General features: G+C 38.4%; 1 protein-coding gene across 1 annotated transcript; it reads left to right on the top strand.

The window, feature by feature from the left end:
* The first annotated feature begins 393 nt into the window (after window positions 1-393).
* LOC18443768 (thiamine phosphate phosphatase-like protein) lies at window positions 394-5,575 on the top strand. Its single transcript, XM_006853950.4, has 4 exons — window positions 394-870; window positions 2,340-2,461; window positions 3,563-3,752; window positions 4,715-5,575. Exons 1-4 carry the CDS (start codon window positions 733-735, stop codon window positions 5,117-5,119), a joined length of 855 nt encoding a protein of 284 aa, XP_006854012.1. The 5' UTR covers window positions 394-732; the 3' UTR covers window positions 5,120-5,575.
* The last annotated feature ends 15,401 nt before the right edge of the window (window positions 5,576-20,976 follow it).

Raw genomic sequence — 20,976 nt, 5'->3', positions numbered from 1 at the left:
ATTAAAAAAGGGAAAATTAACCGAAATACCTATGAGAAATAAATAATTTAATATTCCATATGTATTATTTGATTTAATTTCAAAAAACTCATCAAAATAGATTATGATCACAAATACCTACAAATGTGTAAAATGTTAGATATACATTCCCCATGATTATTTACCGAAATACCTTTGAGATATGATTAATTTAATATTCCCCTATATTATTGAATTTAATTTCAAAATACTCATCAAAATAGATAATGATTTCACATAGTTACAAATGTGCACCATGTTAGATAACACAGTCCTAATTATTATTTTGTCAAATTTCCCTTAAAAAAAAACACATACGTGTAAATTCGACCCAGTTTCCTAACTAAATTCCCCCATCATTGTGGCCCAAATTCAATTCATCTCTCAATTTGTTAAGCATATTCCATTTCAATTCCCCACACTCTCCAAAAGGCGAGGGAAAGATAATGAATCCCGGCATCTGATGCTCTGAATATTCCCTATCCTCCTTTTTACCAGGAGGCTTCTCTAATCTTTACCTATAATCAATCAACAAAATCCCACTATTCTTACCCCTACTTTTCCCCTAACTTTTTTTATTAAATTTCACCTATAAATAAACGTTCAGGAACCAGGCTTCTCTCCAAAAACTAGAAAACTTAGAAACCATCATTCTTGGTAAAAAAACCTCTTGTGGTGGCCTGAAAACCTCTTTTGGTCACCCTGAAACTTCCAATGGCCAAGACAGTGGTGGTTTTTGATTTCGACAAGACGATTATCGACTGCGACAGCGATAATTGGGTAATTGAGGAGATGGGTGTTGATGACCTGTTTAAGGAGCTTCTCCGCACCATGCCTTGGAACCCAACAATGGTAATTGCCCTTTTCTTGTTTATTATTACTTGTTTTGTTGGTTGGTTTTTTGTTTTTCTTATTGGAGTTTTTTGGGTTTTTCATGAATTGGTTCCTGGCTTTAGAGAAAAGCTGGTTATTATATATACTGGTTTGTCAAAAGGTTTACAGTTCTTTTGTAATCCTTGTCTTTAGGTATTACGAAATGTGGGTCTCTCTATCTCAGTTATTAAAAAATCCGCGAAGTAGTTTCTACTCGGCTGAGTTGATTGGGCTCGGAAAATCAGCTAAATGGTTTGTATTGGGCTGAGTTACTTGGGCTTGGGTCCTTGTCCAGACCCAACTCGGAGATATTAAAAAAAAAAAAAAATGACCATCATAAAACTTTTTTTAAAACAAAAAAATTTATTTGGGATATATTTTTTATTTTTTTATTTTTTATTTTTATGTTTGTATAATTTTGGAGGAGATTGGAGAGTGTTTTAGACATAAAACTTATTTTTATATATATTTTTATTTATTTTTAGATTATTTCAAAAATACCTCAATCTTATTTTAAAATTAATATTTTTTCTATTTTTTAGCTTTTTTTTTTTGCAGTGTTTTACTTAATTTTACTTTGTGTCTTGCTTACTCTTACTTCGAAAGTTCATTCCTATTTTTCAATTTTTTATATTTTTATGAGTTTTTGCTACAATACTCAGCCTAATCGGGCCCAACTAATCGGCTCTGGCCAAGACCGATTACTCGGTTCGAATCGAATCCCACTATCTAACATTCCTCTCCTGAACATTACCCTCCCTCTCTCTTGAATATTATCACACCTCTTCTCTTCTCCCTAGGACAAAAAAGAAGAAGATTATCTTTAAAACTAACGGGGCCTTATTCATTGATTCCATATATAAAACAATTTCCTCTTCCTTATCTTATTTATCACAAATTACTTCATCATCCTTATCTAAGCATTTAGAGTAATACCATTATCACTGTTAAGCAATCCTATTTACGTCAAAAGATTTTCAATTAATTGCATTACCCAAAAGTGGATATTGGGAGAGGATGCCAGATATACCATCTCCGGGGATCAATCTAATAAAGATAGTAATTTAAAAATTCAAAAATCAAGATTTGAATTTCAATTCGAAAATTCCTCTTCTAGTTAGAGCGGAAACAAACTGTGAAGTAACATTGAATTTTAATTCGACAATTTCCCTTGAAGGTGGGGTGTAAACATTGATGACATTGAATTTTTATTTGAAAATTTCCCTTGAAGTTGGTGTGTAAACATTGAAAACACATGCCGGCAAAAAAAAAATTAAAATTTTTTTTTTAGAAAAAAAATTAAAATTATTATTTTTAAAGCTTTTATGAATATATCGGTGCTTCGTTTAAAATGCTCTTCCTTACCTAGAAGACCCCGTGTTTTCCCTTTTTCTAGTGCTAATATTCGTTTATTTACATTGGGTTCTCTTTTTATGTAAAATTTACAGGACAGGATGATGGGGGAGCTGCATTCAATGGGAAAGACAACTGACGAAATCGCAGATGTCATGAAGGGGGCCCCACTCGATCCTCGCGTTATTTCCGCTATTAAAGCTGCATACGCTTTCGGGTATTCACGTATTCCATTATTTTTGGTTCTTTTGAACGAAGTTTCGGTTTCTTAAACCGAAACTCGAAATATTTTTGTTTCATATTTTATGGCAAATAATAATAATAAAATTCCCCTAAAAAAAAAAAAAAACTTTAGAACTATTTTTGTATCGTATTTCATAGTAAATCAAAAAGGGGCTGTACCGACAGTAAAAAAAAAAAGGCTCGAGTGGCCAGCGCAAGTCAGTTACTTTGTGCATAATCCCGTTTGCAGCCCAACCCAGCCTATCCCATCCCTACTAAGATCTTGCTTAGAAACAATATATAATATTTATATATATAAATTTATAAAGAATATATTATATAATATATTTGTATATTTTAAAATATTATATAATATTTTTATATAATAAATTTATGCATAACCCGATCTGGTTATTGTAAAATATTATATAATATCTTTAATATATAAATTTATAAAGATTAATATAGTAATACATACATATTTTTCTTATCTTCTTTGGGCATTTTTCTTTTTATAGTTTTTTCCACCCTATATATATATATATATATATATATATATATATATATATATATATATCATTTTTTTTGCAAATATTCTTATTAGTCTTAAAATAAGAAAATTGATAAATTAAAATCTTCTTGTTAGATATTTATATTTTTTTGGTAACTTTTAATAATATTTGGGTAAATATTTTTAGGTTTTTTTTTTAATTTTAGGTAATTTTTTATTTTTATATAATCTGTGGGTATGGATACGGGTACTCCAAATAAATTCCGGGTTTAGTAATTTTCCCGCAATATTTCATAGCATTTTGGTTAGTTTTTATTATTCAATTTAATGGTTATTTTTATTTCATTAAGTGTTCCCTATGTGTATGCATGTACGCTCTCAATGTGATGTTGTAATGAATATAAGAGATTAAAAAAATTTTACTTATTACCCTCGAATGGCCTAGATTAACTAATTCTATATTTCTGTCATCTAATTCTTTTAGGTAAAAAGTGGGTCTCTGTATTATGTGAAACTAAATTGGGCATTTTTTTCGTTTCTAGGGTTAACTAACTAACTTTGGGCATTTTCTCTTTTAAATTTCAGGTGCGATGTGAGGATAGTGAGCGATGCAAACCTGTTTTTCATAGTGACGATACTGGAGCACCATGGTCTCCTCCATTGTTTCACTGAGATTAACACAAACCCTTCATTTGTTGATGAGAATGGAAGGCTAAACATCCGCCCTTACCATAACACCCACAATTGCCCTCTCTGCCCTCCCAATATGTGCAAGGTATATTACCATGCTCTTGAAATAATTGTATTACGGTGTCTGTCCCCGGCCCGGCCCTTCCCTGCCCTTGTCCCTAGAGGCCAGGTTTAGGCCTGTCCCAGGCTCGGGCAGGCTGTTGCCCCTATAGGGCTGGGGTAGGCCAAAGAATCAGGCAGGCCCTTGTCCCCCATAGGGCTGGTGTAGGCCCAACAAACACCAAAGGAACTGGTGGCCCAAGCTAAGCTCGAGCTCTTGGGCCATGGTGGCCTAGCATGGGCCCTCAAGGCACATTTTGTGGTTGTCCCTTGTTTTTAGGGCCGAGCAGGGCGACGAGGCTTGCTAGTCTTAATTACTTGTGACACTCTTATCTATGTCAAACTTTTAATCTATATCAAAAGTCAATACACCATCCTTGGATAATATCCGATAGGAATTCAATGAAAGATAGGCATTCAATATTTCTATCATTTCCTCAAAATGGTTTTTTTGGTCATTTGGACTATTATTTGGCTGTTTTTAAATGGGGAACTTTTTCAATAAGAAAGGTATACAATGAAATTCAGTAGTAGATAGTCACAATTAATATTGATCATTAAATGTGAAATTGGGTGGCTACATTTTTTCTATTGACTAAACTCCAAGTTAAAGAAATTTTTTTGAACTTTGTGGCACACTTAAGCTATTAGATTTTACATCGGGTGGTTATAAGTAATTGTGACCGGTCTCATTGTATATAATCTGCTTTTAATATATGAAATATATGAAGGTAGCTCTTTTAAAAAAATATAAAAAAATAAAATAAAAAAAATAAAAATAAAAATATATATATATATATATATATATATATATATAAAGGGTTAAGTAAATATTAACAATTGAGAACCAAACTCTCTCTCCCCTTGAGTTTTTTCTAGGATCTTTTGGACCTGTCCAAAACTCTCTCTCTTCTTTCTCTCAACTTATCCCTTTATTCTGAATTTCAGGGCTTGATCATTGAGCGAATTCAAAGCGAGATAGCTGGTAATGATCGTTGTATCGTGTATTTGGGTGATGGTAAAGGGGATTACTGCCCCTCTCTAAGACTTGGCCATGGTGACCACGTCATGCCACGTAAACTCTACCCACTTTGGGACCTCATACAAGTCGATCCCTCTCTATTGAAAGCCACACTTCACGAATGGAGAGACGCAGGAGAACTTGAGGCCAAGCTTCTGAATATTTTGAGAGATAATGAAAAGAAGGAAGAATTCACTTATGAGAGTAATGGTTTTGTTGAGGAGAGTTTGAGTGATCGGCTGCTTTCTTCTGTGGTGGATTGCAAGTCTGAATCGATCACAGGCCCTGTTCTTGAAGCCCCTCTTCCTCCAATCCTGCGTGTTACACAATGATCATAAATTGATGAAAGATTTAAAGGCCTTCTCTCTTTAGGATTTTCTTCATTTTGTTTAGAGCTTGCAGGAGGGGAAGAAATATTCCTTTGCTGCTTACTGAATCTCTCAAACTTTACTTTAGTCTGCTCTCCCCCTCTTGACTAGTTTCTTTTTCCACAATTCAATGATATGTATATATCTGGTCTCATCCATTGGTCTCTCTTTGTTTTTGGGAAGAGCTTCTTGACATTTTCTAGGGCATCTTTTGCTTCTTTTTAGGTTCGATTTATAGGGTTTTAATGGAAATTGGAGCTAATATAAGTATTTATGGTTCACCATCATGATGCTCATATTTTTAAGAGGATATAGTTGTACGACAAGATGGGTGCTTTGAGTGTCTAATCCATTTGCCCTTGCTGGTTTTCTTTTAGCCCTAATTTTAATGGAGAAACCAGGAAACCCTTTTATCTCCAATTTTATTGGACCTTCATCTCAAATGCTATTTGCCTGAATTTGATGAATATATTAGGCTACTTTGTGTTTAGTTCCATTTGAGTTTTCATAGTTCTCTTTAATCCACATTTCTGAATTTTCTGAATGTCCCAAACAAGTTTAAGTCTGCTCACTACAATTTCAAGTTTCGGTGAAAATAGGTGATAATGTGCTGAATTCGGAAGTCAAGATTGAACGCACTGCATCCATATTGCATAACTATATCTACAGTAGCAGAGCGCAATGCTCCCAAGAGAAACTTGATTTTCAGGAGGGGGTGATAAAAAGAGGTAAGAGAATGCTATGAAATGCAAGATCAGATGAAGATATAGGAGGTCAGATGCTGAAGAAATTGAAAATGAGGCAATTAATTCTTTTCATGTGATTCTCGTATAGCTTATCTACTTTTGACTGCTATTTCTCTCTTTCTTTATCTCCCTATTGCATTTCCTTTCAAGATTAATATTCATTGAGTAACATTTGCACTATGATACATGCTAAAAGAAGGCCATTTGCAAAAAAACATACCATAGAGAGAGAGATTAACAAATAATTGGAACATGAATTTACAATCCAAATCATTTATATTCAAGTAAATATCTTGGATGAGCTATAAGCGAAATACTTATTTCAAAAAGGTGTCTTGAATGATTTATTGATGAATCATGTAATGGATGGCTATAACAGTTTCCTCTTACCAAGTTACCCACTAGGGGAACTGAACTATTCTTGTTTTCCTGACTTCTAGTTTTACATTAATTAAAGAACTGGGGACCGGTGGCATCAACTAATAGAATAGGACTCTACAATGAGAGAGAGTACAAGGCTGGTTACATATTATACACTAATAGGGATATGAGTTCAAGGACACTTTAGTTTGAATTGCTTTTAAAAGATGCTCTCCCTGCAAAAAATATTTATTCTTCAATTTAATAAGGAAAGAAGCAATATATTTGCAAAAACTTGATGAAAATATCCTAGATAATTTGTGAAATCAAAAGATATCCTCAATTTTTCATATTTTACATTCATATCTTTTTTTTTAGAACTTTGTTTTCCCCATAAAGCCTATGAGGTTTCGAACCGAGGTCTTTGACCTTTTTTTTTTTTGTTTTTTTTGTTTATTTTTGGGGGTAAGAGATCAATTTGAAGTTCCAATCTAATTTTTTCATAACTGGGGTACTTTAAGTTCGAACCCACATTTATTTTGTAGAAGAGATATCCACAAAGTTTGTAATTCGTCCCCTTCCATACGTTTCCATGGAAGGGGCGGGCTCCTAAAAACAATGTCAAATTGATGTCATTTTTAGGCCCGTTGGAAGCCGCATGTTCCAAATTGTAGCTTCTACTCCCTCGTAATAAATGACGGCAGCTGCAGGTTCCAAATTGTAGCTTATACTTGTTTACGATGCAGATCGGAGCGATCTTCGAATGGGGATAGCTCATACCTAAACCACAAACTCGTTTTTTTAAGGGTGATAGAGAGTAGGGACAATCAAATTTTGAACTACGGCCAGATCTACTCAGAAATGAGAAGATCTGCTCTCATATCAGTGGCAAAGCCAATATTGATTCGAAATACAAAATACAACATAAAATGTAATAAAATTGATTTAATTCTAATAAAAATAAATAAATAAAAGAAAAAAAATGCATAAAGAGTAAGACAATATCTGACAGGACCAGTTGGCTCGAGACTCCCGAGGCTTTGAGGCCTCGCCTATATCAAGACCGGTTCAGTTTATATCGTGTGTCCTCTTTAGGTTTTGAGCAAACCTTAGCTTGGTTTGATAGCTTTCTTAACCAAAGGGCTGCAGGTTTAATGACCTAAAGCTAATTTTTTTTAGATCTAGATTTTTACAGGGTCTTCTCAAGTTTTTTAAGGGTCTAAGGAGTATAAAAGTCTCACCCAATAAATGATCCTAAAATGATATTTTAAAGGTCGAAAACCTGTTGGAGTGGGCAACTGCCAATTTCAAATGGATTTCCTAGCCCGAATTGTTGTTTTGGGGTCAACGTACCAAAAGGGTCTAGATTCAATGAATTTGCCTAGAAATGGTCAGGGAATGGTTGGCATGCAGAAACTTCCATTTTAGGACAGTCGGGCTGGGTGGCACTAGTGGTGTGGCCCAGATCAAATCAGCTCAGAATTGGCAAATTCCAGTTCATGCATGATTTACAGGCTCTTGTGATGTTACTTGCCAAATTTTGGGTCAAAATGAGGTGTTTTGTTATTTTTAATGATTTTTTTTACTAAGACCGGGTGTTATACAAGATTCTAGATCACATGGCAAGCAATATGGACTTTGGTGGTCTACAATTTGGGGGTTTACTGGGATAGTGGGGTCTTAAGGCTGTCTAGGGTTTAGAAAAACCATTGAATTTGCCATTTTTTCAAAATGACGTGTCTACAGTTGCCTATCTTTGACGCTCCTTGTCCTTCGAGGGACAGGTGAGTATCAAAGAAGTAGACACTAATGACATTTTAATTTATCTGATATCACGTGATTAGAGGGCACACAAACTTTTTCTCCACGGCAATGCGCTCCCCACTATCCCACCTTGGGTATTTTCATCCTAGGGCTTTTGGCGTGAGATGTCCTGATGATTTACATAAGCTTGGAACTCTAGTTGGATTGTTTGACCATGTCACTTAACTTCAGAGGTTTTCACTTTTAAAAATTTGAACCTAGCATGTTCTTTGATTTCTTTAGGGTCTCCTAAAGTCTTATATAGGTTTGACTTGTTTAGGAAAACATTTGCTTGGTCAATTTTGAAGAGAGTGATGAGGCAACAACACGGTAATCATCATATACGGGTGTCAAAGCTCTTTCGTTTTAAAAGACATTTTAAAAATTTTGAAAATAGGGAGAGTTTTGAAATAGAACCAGGAGCTTTGGACAAGTTACGATTTTAGCAAAACAATTAAGATTTTTGAAAACACAATACATATAGTGAATCATTTTGAAATGGGAGATATTTTGATAAACAAATTTTTAGTTAGCAGTTTTAGCTCCTACAACGATAGAGCCCTCTAAGCAGTTTAACGTCATGCAACGATGGACAGATACACCCGACCCTTTACGTCATACGGGGCTAGACAGATACACCCGACATTTTATGCTATACAGGGCTAGACATTTTCTAAATACACATGACCTTTTACGTCAAATGAGGTTAGACGGATACACCCAGCCTTTTACGTCATACAATGCTAGGCATTTTTTTAATACACCCAACCTTTTACATCATACGGGTTAGATGTTTTGAATGACTTATCATTTGAAGTTGGTTGGCAGTTTAGACTCATGCCACCGAGGAGCATTTTTTGAAATTTTTTTTTTAAAAAAAGGTTTTTGAAAAGAGCTTAAAACAAAAGCTTCTTTTCAAAGTAATTTTCAGGAACTCTTAACAAAATGTGGGTCTTACAGTTTAACCACTAATGACCCCTTTGTTGGACCCTATATGAGTGTTTATGATGAAAATTTGACAGATCTTTCGATGAAAATCTCTCGAATTTTAACACCTTAAACTAACTAAAAAAATGTAAGTAAAGTGGTAGAGAAAGAGGGACAGATCGAATTTAGATCTGAGGCCAAATTTGCCTAGAAACAAGCAAATTTACTCTCAGATCTGTGGCAGAGCCAGAATGATCCAGAGCATTAAAATACGATTTTTAAGACAATTTAATAGATAAATATAAGTAAAAGACGCAAAACAGTAAAAAAAGAAGAAAGAGGGGGGAAGAAATAATGCCAAACGAGGCCGGATGGCCTGGGATTCCCGAGCCTTCGAGGGGTCGCCTGTATCAGAACTGGTCCTCTTTGCCTCTCTGATTCGGATGTTGATCAGCAGATCTCTGGTGTAAAGAGGTTAGATCTAAGGTTATTGTGCCCTAATTATAGTTTTAATCTAGGGTTTTTGTACCCTAGGTCTAGGTTTTTTCAGTCTTGGGGGTTAGGACTTCAGGAGGCTAGGGTTTTTATCTTCTCTAGGGTTTTCAATCTAGAGATTTTTAAAAAACTGTCGGTATTTCTCGGGGCCTGGAGGATAATTTCCTGAGTTTTCTAAGGGTTTTGTGATCTCCAGAGGTTGAATATAAATTCTAATATTTTCTCTAATTTTTTGGGATTTTTCCTAAATTTTTAGGAATTTTCTTAGGGTTTTTCCTATTTTTGCCATTTTTGGGTAATTTTTCTAATTTAGGAAATTTTCAAGGTTTTTTCGATCTCTTTTTAATTTTCAAGGTTTTTTCGATCTCTTTTTTTCTCTTTCTTTTTAGGTTAGAGAGAGGGGGTATTTATAAGATTCAATTGGTGATTTTTTCTAAATTGTTTGGAGCTTTTTTAAAATTTTTTGGATTTATCTTGAGGTTTTAGCCTTATCTAATTAAAAAAAACGTATTTACTGCATCATCCGATACGTTGAATGCATCATCAGCCCGCGTCTGGGCCTGTCACAGCCTGGCCCGCGGCCCGACAGTTGGGTCTCATAGGGATTAAATTATCATTTGTTATATCTTTTTATCTGTAGGTCTGATTCAGGCGATTCTTGGACCGTTGGAAAGCTCTTGGGTTATACTTTAAATTAGGATAGGATTTGGGTAGTTTTGAGGTAATTAAATTGGATCTACTAGGATAATGTGATCTTAAGGGTTCAAAAAACCATAAAATTTGTCAGATTTAAAATGGGGTATCTACAGTACTCCCTATCCTTCAAGGGACAGGTGAGTGATAAAGAAGTAGAAACTTTGGCATTCCCTGTCCTTCGAGGGACAGGTGAACGTCAAAGATAAAGCTGACATTTTAAATTTCTTCTTGAGGTCACATGGTCAAGATGCACACCAACTATCCTTCCAAGTCATTGCGCTCACGGAGCTCACCCACCTAAGGCATTTTTCCTCTTAGTATTTTCGGTCTGAGATGTCGATGAGTTACACAAGCTTGAAACTCGAGTTGGATTTTTTAGCCATGCCACTTAACTTCAGGGTTTTTTGCAGTTTGAATTTTTAACCCTGGCATTTTCTTTGATCTCCTTGGGGTTTCCTAAGGCTGTCTATAGGAAAAGGCTTTCTATAGGAAGATACTGGTCTAGCTGAATCCGGAGTGAGAGATGAGGTAACAACGCGGCAATCGTGGTAATACGGCAATCGCGACAACGCGGTAATCATCATATACGGTTATCCAAGTTCCTTCATTTTTTTAAGACTTGTTTTTTAGAATTTTTGAAAATAGGGTGAAATAGAACCCGGAGCAAAGACAAATTACGATTTTAACAAAGAAATTAAAGTTTTTGGAAAACACAAGACATATAGTGAAAATTTTGAAAAGAGAAAGATATTTTGAAAAACAAGGTTGGTTAGTAGTTTTAACTCCTGCAACAATAGAGCCCTCTAAGCAATTTAGCGTCATGCAGCAATGGACCATACACTTGACCCTTTTACGTCAAGACGGGGATAGATGAATCCATCGAACAGAGTGGTTGTGCCCTAGATAAATCGACCTTTTTGCGTCATAGAGGGGTAGACGGTACCTGCCTTGGCTCTTTTACGTCGCGTGAGTTTGACATTTTTCCATTGAAATAGGGTGGTTGTGCCCTGGATACACCCGATCTTTCATGTCATAAGGGCATAGACGGTACCTACTCGGCTCTTTTTACGTAACACGAGTTTGACATTTTTCCATTGAAACATGGTGGTTGTACCTTAGATACACCCGACCTTTCACGTCATACGGAGCTAGATGATACCTGTCTTGGCTCGTTTATGTCCTACGAGTTTGATGTTTTTCCATTGAACATGGTGGTTGTGCCCTGGATGAACCCGACCTTTCACGTCTTACGGGCTGGATGGTCCCTGTCTCGGCTCTTTTATGTTGCACAAGTTTGATGTTTTTCCATTGAATAGGGTAGTTGTGCCCTGGATACACCCGACTTTTCACGTCATACGGAGCTTGACGGTCTCTGCCTTGGCTCTTTTATGTCGTATGAGTTTGATGTTTTTTCATCAAACAGGGTGGTTGTGCCTTAGATACATCCGACCTTTCACGTCATACGGGGATAAATGGTACCTGCCTCGGCTCTTTTACATCACACGAGTTTGAGGTTTTTCCATTGAATTGGGTGGTTGTGCCCTGGATACATCCGACCTTTCATGTCATACGGGGCTGGACGGTATCTGTCTCGGCTCTTTTTATGTCGCACGAGTTTGACAATTTTCCTGTCTCGGCTCTTTAACGTCGGGCGAGTTTGACGTTTTTCCTGTCTCAGCTTTTTAACGTCGTATAAGTTTGATGTTTTTTTTTTCCTGTCTCATGTCTTTTATGTCGCACGAGTTTGACGTTTATCCTGTCTTAACTCTTTAGCATCAGACGAGTTTGACGCTTATCCTGTCTTGACTTTTTTACGTCGCATGAGTTTGACGTTTTTATCCTGTCTCGGCTTTTTAACATCGCACGAGTTTTGAGCTTTCCGAATTGGACTATGGGACATGGTATGCATACAAGGGGATGAGCTTGCCTCATTTCGCCTCAGGGAATCCAGTCGAGAGAAAAACGCTCCCAAACTAGCTAATATCGTCATTGGCGAGGTTCACCCATCTCCGATATGTGGTAGTTGATAGTTATACTCATACAACCATGGAGTGACTGGCTAGTTTCAAGCCTTTATAGCAGGCGTTGGAAGTTGGCTTCGAGAACGTGGCCAGATCGAGTAATAGTTTAACCTCTTTTAGGGATGGAGGAAGTTCTTTCTAAAAGGGTTTTGGAAATGGAGGGTTTTAATAATCAGATTGAAAAAATGCTTTTAAAAGGGACGGGCCTTACAGTTTTGCCAGCTATGGCCCTTTTGGTGGTCATTTTCTTTATTATATTTTATCCAAAGATGATGACAGGATTTCCTTGTGGGATCGTGAGAACTCAAAAGTCTCGAAGTTGTCTTTTTACCTTTGGAGCTTTCATCCTGTGCTTCGCGGGTCTATGAAGAGTTCTCTAGATTCTTGCTGAGCTTCCATCTTGAAGAGGTCTCGACGTTCTTCTAGGATTCGTCGAAGTCACTTCGGTTTTCTATTTATATCACGCTCTCGCATCTTTTTGAGTTGGTTCTGTTGGGAACCTGCAGGGTTTAGGAGGACTGTTCGTCCTCAAGGTCTGCTTGTGCCGTATTGTTGGAACTTGCAAGTACTAGTTTGTACTTGAGCAATTTTTAATCAGAAGGTCCTTCTTGGAGATTTTTTTTTTTTTTTCTTTTTTTTTTTTACCCGTGATTTTTTTTACCCGTGATGCCCTTTTAGGTTTTCACTAAGTCCATGTTTTTTATTTTTATTTTTTATTTTTTGTGATGCCTTTTCAGGTTTCACTACTCTTTTGAGCTCGTTACGGGTAGTATTTTCTAAGATACATAGCATTGATAGGGTCATTGAGCTCACACCCCTCCTGATTCTTGATCTTGTAAGAATTGCCTGCGTGCACTCGGGTGACCACTAACGGTCCCTCCCAATTAGGTTTGAACTTACCTAACGGCTGTGGGTTTGCAGGAGTGGAAGATTTTCTTGAATACCATGTCTCCTGCCCTCTTGCTTCTACGTTGATAAGCAACAATATTTTGTGTTGCTCATAGTCGTCTTTCATCCAAATTAATGAGGGCAGCGATTCGTGCTTCGATATTTTGTTAATCATCTGAATCTTTATGAATAAACACTCAAAGAGACGATATCTCATCTTCAATGGGTAATACTGCTTCCATACCTACACCAATGAGTACAAGGTCATGCCAGTAAGAGTCTTCTCAGCTGTCCGGTAGGCCCATAGCGTGTCATTTAGCTTTTCATGTCAATATTTGCCACCTTATATTATTCTCTCTATAATTCTGAGAAGTCCTTTGTTTATAGCCTCTGCTTGTCCATTTCCTTGAGGGTAGTGAGGTGTAGAGAATTTCTATGTTATCTTAAACTTTTTGCACACCTTAGAGACCTTTTCATCTTTGAGATTTGATCCATTGTCAGTAATGATTGACTCAGGAACATCGAATCTGAATACAATATTGTTCTTTATGGAATCGGCAACATGTTGTCCCTCAATTTTGAAAAATGATGCGGCCGCTACCTTATTGGTGAAGTACTATGTAGCCGTTAATATAAAACGGTGACCATTTGAGGCTTTCGGGGAGATCATTCTAATGATATCAAGACCCCACATGGCAAAGGTCCATACAGGCGGTGTTGAGTTGAGTGGTACAGACGGTGCATGGATGAGGTCTCCATAAAGCTAAAATTTGGGACTTCCAACAATCTTCAGCCATGGCGGTCCAGTAATAGCCATGGTGCCTGATTTTCTGAGCTAAGGCGGCTGCGCCAGAATGACCTACTTCATTGTGTAACTCTATCAGTACTTGGTCAATTTTTGGCTTATCAAGACACCGTAGAATGATGCAATCGAAGGACTTTTTGAGTAGGAGATCACCTCTTATTAAGAATCCCATAAAAAACCTTCGAAGGGCTTCTTTATCCTTTTTGGTGTCTCCTTCAGGGTACAACTCATCTTTCAGAAAGAACAAAACATCGTGGAACCATGGTTTTACCATAACTATCGCATATGAAGCCACGAGAGATACTTCCCCATCGTTATCATTTTCTTGCTCTGTTTCTTCTTCGATCCTTGGTGGGGAAGGATCATATTTGTTCTTAACATACAATGACAGCGTCATGATTTCTGAAGGAATATCAACCATTGAAGCAAGGGTTGCAAGGGCGTCGACGAACCGATTATTTTCCCCAGTTACATGCTGAAAGGTGATTTTCTTGAAATATGGGATCATCTTTTCCACCTTTTCTTGATATGGCTTGAGTTTTTATTCTTTCATCTTTTAAATCCCTTGAACTTGGTTTATGACGAGTAAGGAGTCACCAATCATTCGTATTTATTGGATTTTCATTTCCATGGCTTTCTCGAGCCCGACTATAAACGCTTCATATTCAGCAAAGTTATTGGTACATGGGAAATTCAATCTGATGGCTGTTGGCATTAAAATCTTCTCGCATCAATTGTGATGAGGTTCTCATTAGGGAGATCTGTATTAATGGGAGTGTTATCTAGTAGTGTGTGTTCAGCTAAGTGGTCAGCAATGGTTTGTCCTTTGATCGATTTTTTAGTAATATATTCGATCTTGAACTCGCTCAATAACAATCTCCACTTTGTCAAACGTCCGTTCAGGACTGGTCTCCAATAGATACTTGAGGGAGTCTATTTTTAAGACGAGCTTGACTAAATGAGATAATACATAGTATCTTAACTTCTGCATGGCCCACACAAGCATTAAGCAATGCTTCTCCACATCCGTATACCTTATCTCATAATCCACCATAGTCTTGTTGATGTAGTATATTGTTTGTTCTTTTCCATGGTCATCGTATTGTCCTAACATTGCCCTCATGGTCTTGTGAGAGAATATATAGGAACATGGGTTTGTCTAGACTAGGAGGATTAATGATGGGAGGTTTGGTGAGGTACTCTTTGATTTGATCAAATGCTTCTTGGAACTCATTATCCCATATGAATGAGGTATCTTTCTTGAGTAGTTTATTAAACGGCACGTACTTGTCTGCTAGTTGTGAAATGAAACGTCTTATGGCTTGTATGCGACCTTACAGCCCACGAATTTTTCTGATGTTCCGGGGAGAGGGCATTTCAATGATGTTTCGTATTTTGGACGGGTCCACCTCAATGCCTCTTTGGCTTACTATAAAGCCTAGTAATTTGCCGGATTCAACCCCAAAGGCACATTTTTGCATATTTAGTTTGAGTTGATGTTTTCAGAGCCTTTTGAAAATGGTTCTCAGGTTGGTGAGATGATTAGGCCTAGTATTCGACTTGACCAGAATGTCGCTGACATAGTCTTCGATGATAGTGTGCATTAAGTCATGGAAGATGCTAGTCATTGCCCGTTGATAAGTTGCTCCTGCATTTTTTAGGCCGAAAGGCATGATTTTGTAGCAGTAAGTTCCCCATTGCGTTATGAACGAAGTCTTGGTCTGGTCTTCTTCTGCCATAAAGATCTGATTGTAGCCTGAGAAGCCATCTATGAATGACAACATCTCGTGCCCCACAGTGTTGTCGACCAAGGCATCTATATTTGGAAATGGAAAATTGTCCTTTGGGCATGTCTTGTTGAGGTCTCTATAGTCAACATACACTCGGATCCTCCCGTCTTTCTTGGGTACGACCACTTTGTTGGCCAACCATTCTGAGTAATCGACGGGGGTAATGAACTTCGCTTTGAGCAACTTGTCAATTTATTCTTTTTAATTTTGAGCTCAAGGTGGGTCTTCTGACGTCGGAGTTTCTGCCTTACAGGCTTGGCCCCTACATTGAATATTAAGTGATGTTGCACCAATGTGGGATCTAACCCTGACATATCATTGTATGACCAGGCGAAGACATCGCGATATTCTTTGAGAAATAAAATCATATTTTACCACTCTTCAAGAGATAAGGAAGTTCCAATCTTGCTTAACCTTGGGTCCTTCTCAGTTCCTAGGTTTATGTCGATCGTCTCTTTGATGATAGTCGTTGGGTCACTATTGAACCTCTTCTTGAATTGGTCAATATGGGAAGTGAGTTCCTTGGGTTGAGGGATTTCTTCAAACTCTTAGCTCTCTTGATCTTCGTCTTGGTCATCCAATTCGTCATCTTGGGTATTGTGCACTGCTATCGGGTTATCTTTTTTGATTTTTCAATGGTTTTTGAAATAAAACAAGAGGTGTCCCTTATGGGACTCGCGAGAGAAATGTTGGGGACTTGACGTACAGGTTGGTTAGATGGCCAACCTATATCGGGACTTGAAGGTGCGACTGGTATGCTTCCAGCGATTCTCGAGATAGGGGAGTGATCGACTAATTTCGTTCTTGGGTTTGGATTGGTGGATGAGCATGCTTGGCTGTGTTAGAGCTGATTGTGCATACCTTCAAATCTAGGTCAGCAAAAAGGTCTTCAATTCCTAGTTCTTGTGTGTGCTGAGATGTGGAAGAAGAGTTATTTCCCGTTGGGGATTCAAGGATCACCTTAGGCCGTTTTGAAGGACGGGCATCGACAGGATCGAGGCTTTGAATACCTCAAGATACAAAGCCCGGATAGCTTGAAGGCTTCATCCGGCTTTGCAATAAGGTGAGAGAACACTCGAGACCTCTTCGATCTTGGTTTTCAGTTTTGGCTTCGAATGATTCAGAAATTGCCTCCGTTACGCCTTGCCCTTGATTACCCAAGCCTTGACCAGGTTGGAAGCCTTGGGACAAGAGCATGTGCCAAGCTTCGAGGCACTCGAAACCGTATCGATATTGACGTTGGATAATGTCATCCATCGATGCAGAAGTTTGAAATTTTGAGGAACAGGGTCACCGGCCTCTAGGCGTAAGGTGGCACAATCGGCTTGCCCGAAGGAAGCGAGCAGGATTTCTCTGTGCTCGACTCCTACAACTAGCTTCTCGTTATGTATTATAGGATTGAGAAAAGCAACACATACCTTTGCGACACCGTTTTTAGGTGGAAATTTGAGGCATTGATGGAGTGTAGAGGCGACCATGAGGTTTTCATACAGCCATGGTCTTCTTAACAGCATGTTGAAAGGAGGTTTTATGTCCAAGACATAAAACTTTATCACTTGGACGGTAGGGCTGATCTTGACTTTAACTTGTCTTTTGGTTCCGTCGTATGTAGCGATAGTTAGTGGACATGGCTCAAAGTCATCCGAGCTTTTGCCTATCTGCTTCACTGTTTGCATAGGGCATATATTTAAGGATGTCCCATTATCAACAAGCACTCTTCGTATCTCATATCCTTGTATGAAGACGGTGATGTGCAGAGGTTGGACGTAAAATCGGTTGAAGCTAGCTGGGATGTCATCATTTGTGAACATGATTGGCATTGGTGTCATCAGCTGGTTGACCATTTCACACAACTCATCCAGCTGTGTGTTGCTCGGGATGTGTGTCTTGGCAAGGGCCTTCTCGATATGGGCTCTATGTGCTGGTGAATTCGTGAGTAGCTCCAAGATGGAGATTTGAGTCTGGATCTTCCCGAGATGAGTTGGTAGATTGTAGCTGGTTGCAGATCCTTGAATTTCCTTGTTCGGCTCGTGATCTACGACCCCCACTAGTTGTTTGGCTTTTGAGATATTTCAAATTCTTTCATCGAGAGTATCGACCATCCATTGAATGGGTTTGAACACTCGGCCTCTTCGGGTTAAGGAGTTGACCTCGCCAGCCTAAAGCTCGATAGGCAGCCCTAGTAAGAGTAATGAGAGACTTTGGGGTGTTGGCCCCTTTTTGGAAGATGGTGCATTTTCATTAGTCCTTACCATATCAATCTCTAGTGTATCATCTTCATCATATCGATCCCATTTGGGAAGGTTATCGAGGTTTGGAGATGAAGGGCTTCCTCTTAAGAGGCTCACAAGATCTTCTTCAGGCTCTTGAAAGTGATTATCACAACCTAATATGAACTGACTGGGATCCTCTTTTTCGCTTCTACACTCAATCATGTGAATGAAAACGTTATCTTTCAAGTTGTCTTGAGCTCCGGGCTTTTCGGTCATTGTGATCATAATTTTTAGGGAGAGGATTTGTGAAGATACCCATCTTTTGATTAGGCTGTTCGACATGTTGATTTCTAGGTGCAATAATGATGTCTCCCCTATTGATTAACCCTTGAATCACCCGTTTCAAATATTTACAGTTTTGAATATCATGAGCATGGATTTGATTCCATTTTGACCACCTGCTTTTATCCGTGACTTGAAATGGTGGTTCAGATGGTGGCGGGAGATAAACCATATTCTTAGCTAAGAGTAATTTCAACACTTTTTCTAATGGGTCTTTGAGAGGGGTAAAATTATCCTCTCGCCTTTGGTTATTATTTTGAGCGTTGGCTCTAAGTTGATCCTTTTGATTTTGATTGTGATTGTTGCGTTGAACAGCTGAACCTTGGGCCGATCTGTTAACGACGATCTCATTAACCTGACCGGAAGCATTCCCCTTGTTTTTGTTATTATTTTGGGGAGCTGTTATCGGCTTGTTGTCGGGCTCAGTGGTGAGGGGTGTTCCTCTGGCCCTTTCATGTCGTGCCACTCGCTCGAGCATGGAGTCAAAAGAGTGGGGGATAAGACCTTGGCTGAAGAAGGTCCTGTACTCGGAAACAACATTCTTTAAGACTATGGAGATCTTAGCTGGGTCTGTAAGTAGGCATTATATGTCTCTCATTGCCCCCTCGCGAAATCGACCGATGAAATTCTCCAAGGATTCTCCTTGGTTTTGTTTTGTTGCACTGAGTTAGCCTAGGGAGAGAGGTCTTGGTATTGACCCGCAATAGTGAGAGACGAATAGGTTGAACATTTCGTCTGGAGTGATGTGTGGTCGAGCGGAAATTATTCTACGATATCAGTTCAAGGCCTCACCGGTCAATGTTTGTGAAAAGATGACCTTCAGTTGGCTAGGCCTGTCTTTCAAAGCTCGAACGGAGAGGAGATACATGTTGACGTGAGTATCTGGATCGCTCTTCCCATTGAACTTGTTTCTAAATTCTGGGATGGCAAATCCTAGGGGAAGGTCTTCCATGCCTCCAAGGGTCTCATGAACATAGGCCTTTGGGGGTTGCCCATTCTTACAAGCATATCTTGCATTGCTTTTAAGGGGTCTTCTTGTTGAGTATTTGGCATGACAGTAGGCCCACTGGTTGGTGGGTTCTCAAGCGTAGACTGATAAGTTGAAACTTGGGGTATATGTTGTTCTGCATGGGTCCGAGATTGATGAGTTGCAGTCACGACGGGGGTTTGATACATTGGTGCCTGAGGGGCGTACTGACCCCATAGGTGTCACCACCGGTTGCAGAAATTGCACGGTTTGTTGGACCGGATGAACCAGAGGGAAAAATTGAAGAATCGGTTGTGCTAAGGGTTGACCTATACCACTAACTTGGTTTGGGATCGGCCTTGAAGCTAACGCATGAACATTGTAATAGGTCAACTAAAATTTTGAGGGCAGCTTGGATGCCTATCTCGCCTAAGGCGGTTTGAGTCGACACCTTTGCTTCGTACGGTGTTCAGGACATTATGAGCTATGCTATGGTCGCTCGAGGTTGGGTTAGATCCCCTAAACCTAGGTGGGTCTTGGTTTTGAGATGGTTGCACCTCAGAGTTATCTTGGTTCGAGTTACGAGAATTGGCTTTAGATGTTGCATGAGTTTCTTCCTTCACTCGACTTCTACTTTGGTTGCCTAAAATCCCCTATAGGACGACGCCTGGTTGGACTCCCTGACTATTCAAGGTTTTTTGGGCGAAGCCGGCTTTTCGGGCCACATACATCTCAGGATTAGGAGTGGATGCTTGGGACTCTACCTCTAATTTGGGCATTGGATAATGGATTATCTTGAGGTCTGTCGATAACTCCAAGGGATTGAAACATACTGGTCGTCCTTAAGTTTGGGCAGGTTAGGCCTAGAGTTAGCCGTGGAGCAGTCATCATGGTCGCCTTGAATGACTGACATGGTGATTGCTTTTGGCTGGGTTCTAAAATCTAGACTTAGGTAAGATCTAAACTCGACGGCTTAGGGCAAACCTAGCCTGACACTAGGGGAAAAAACCTTGGCTAATACCTAAGTTAAGACTAGACTGGAACTTAGACTTACTTGACTCTGGATTTTGGTTAAGACCCTGAACTAGGGTAGGCATAGTCTAACTCTAGAGGCAACTCTTAAGCTTAGACCTATGCTAGAACCTAGACTACGATCTAGACTAGATGGTACACGAGTCTTGGCTCGAACCAAGAGTGGATCTAAGTTTGGAGGGGTAAGTAACCTTAATGTAATTTTTTCTTTTTTATCTTTTTAATTTTGATGAAACACAGTTAAACTAAGCATAGTGAAAGCAGAGAAAATATGATTTCAGTCAAAATTAACAAACTAAAATAAAATCAAATGGGCAGAAACAGAACAGATCTATTTGAAGTAAAATACTTTTTTTTTATATTTTTAAAAGTTTTATTTTGGATAAAAAATTGATCAACAGGGAGTCAAAAGTCCCCGGAATGGTCCTGTGGGGTCCCATAATTTCTCTGGGACACTTGCAAATGGGTGACACGGGTGGTGTCGCCCAGGCGGCACTACTGGTGTCGCCCTTGTAGGGTGGGCGACACGGCTAGTGTCGCGTAAAATATTACTATTATTTTTATATTTTTTATATTTTATCTTGTTAATATTGATGAAATAATACTAATTTAAACTTAGAATAAACAAGAAATAAAAATATTTACGAAGAAATAAATTAAAATAAAGAAAACTACAAAAGCCTAGATTGAATTGAAAAATATTTTTTTTGTAGTTTTAAAAATTTTATTTTGATCT

This window comes from Amborella trichopoda, chromosome 5 (assembly GCF_054954075.1).
Source record: "Amborella trichopoda isolate Santa Cruz 75 chromosome 5, AtrichopodaSantaCruz75HAP2 v2.0, whole genome shotgun sequence".
Lineage (NCBI taxonomy): Eukaryota > Viridiplantae > Streptophyta > Magnoliopsida > Amborellales > Amborellaceae > Amborella > Amborella trichopoda.
This window is presented reverse-complemented; position numbering and strand designations above follow the sequence as displayed.

Excerpts from the sequence above, each read along its gene's own strand:
- LOC18443768 (XM_006853950.4), top strand. The coding sequence starts at position 733 with ATGGCCAAGACAGTGGTGGTTTTTGATTTCGACAAGACGATTATCGAC. Across the intron at positions 2,462-3,562 it reads AAAGCTGCATACGCTTTCGG|GTGCGATGTGAGGATAGTGA; the intron begins GTATTCACGTAT and ends TTTAAATTTCAG. Across the intron at positions 3,753-4,714 it reads GCCCTCCCAATATGTGCAAG|GGCTTGATCATTGAGCGAAT; the intron begins GTATATTACCAT and ends TCTGAATTTCAG.